The sequence below is a fragment of the Eimeria mitis genome, genomic scaffold (assembly GCF_000499745.2).
Source record: "Eimeria mitis Houghton genomic scaffold, Emh_scaff2127, whole genome shotgun sequence".
Taxonomy (NCBI): Eukaryota; Apicomplexa; class Conoidasida; order Eucoccidiorida; family Eimeriidae; genus Eimeria; species Eimeria mitis.
In genome coordinates, this window is record NW_013570450.1 from 1291 (window position 1) to 2717 (window position 1427).

Genomic DNA, 1427 nt, shown 5'->3' on the forward strand with positions numbered 1-1427 from the left:
TCGTTCGTTGTGTTTAACAGGTGGGAGGGGCGTCGGGCGTTCAAAGCGTCGCTCGCGCTTCGCCAGCCCTTCAGGGCTAAGCGGGGAGTCGGACGACTCTCTTTATACTCCTTGGAGTCCAGTGACTGCTCGTACAGGTCGTTCGGCTTCGGGAGAGGCTGCGGTAAGAGAAGAAGAGACTGTCAGTCGTAAAACGGAGTGTGTGTATAAGGTGGCGGGTGTCCGTATCGACGCTTCCTACGTGGACACTGCATGTACGGGTACTATACATGTTGCATACCAAAGTGAGCAAGGAAAATTCATGCAGCGACGGCTGCTTCTGAGCAATACAACGGAGGACCCCGTCACTGTTGTAATGAAGACGGTCAACGCCAAGTTTAAAGCTTCCGTTCCCGCTTACAGTAGCTCCTACTATCGAAGCTTCTCGGGACCGTACTCGTTCTTGCAAGGGGAAGAAGGCGGCGACACAGATTCAACAACCACTGCAGCGGCAGAAGAAAAAGCAGCAGATTACATCAGATCTATGCTCAAGGAAATGCGCAGAGTGCGACGGAAACTCCCAAATCGCCCCTGTAAGTGTACACAAAACAGAACAGCCAACCGGCTGCTTGCCAAGATGTGAGCAGTGGCTCTTAGACGCTTAGAAACCCTAGACATGTAGCTTTTGATGCGGAACTAGGCACGACGGGAACGGGAGCTCTAGACATTTCGTAGTGACGATGTAGTCAACACAGAGCAGCTGGGCAGAAACAGTTTGGTGAGGCGAGAAAATTGATGAAGCAAGATGGAATGCAACAAAGCCAGTAGATGTAGGAAGAGCACACACTGCGAGCAAATGGATGGAGTACGAAGGAATACAACAAAACTTACATTCCTTGGAAGGGAGGCAGATAGAGACTATGGGGACAGGGGACTAAGCTGAAGTGCGCACTGCGTAGATTGGCGAAAGGGCGTCGGGGTGCTGAAAGCGTATTCTGTGCGCCTCTTTGGGTGTGTCTTTGTTGTTTGCTCATGCATGAACGCGCGGGCTGGATGGATGTTTAGTGGACTTAGTTGTTGGCTTTACGAGCCCTCTTGACGGCAGCAGCGAGGGGACAGATGCAGACGGGATAGCGGCCAGCTTCATGCAGACATCTGCGGGGGAGGCGCGGATAGCGCAGTCATGCGACGAGGTTCTTTCGGTGCTGGAGGACAGAGAAGGTTTCTCTTGCGAAATTCTTGAGGCAGTTGACGTCATCATTTTGCAGTTCCCACCATCTGCAGGTAATTTGACGATCTCCTCAGGGTTTAAGGCCTTAGGCGTTAGTGCGTACCAGTTCGAGAGTAGGGCTTAGCGATTCACAAGGGCGCTCGGAACGGCCTTTTGGGTTCTGCGTGCATGCACCGACATATCTTATGGGGGAGAGTGTCAGTTCTAGGCAGCAGCG

General features: G+C 52.6%; 1 protein-coding gene across 1 annotated transcript in view; it reads left to right on the forward strand.

Annotated features, from left to right (window-relative positions):
• Positions 1 to 1427, forward strand: part of EMH_0049040 (Secreted protein 2, related) — a gene marked incomplete at both ends in the record, with an annotated part of 8490 nt that overhangs the window by 1169 nt on the left and 5894 nt on the right. Inside the window, 2 exons of the mRNA XM_013496473.1 lie at positions 21 to 572; positions 1045 to 1263. Of these exons, the coding sequence (XP_013351927.1) occupies positions 21 to 572; positions 1045 to 1263 (771 nt within the window). The remainder of the gene's footprint in view (positions 1 to 20; positions 573 to 1044; positions 1264 to 1427) is intronic.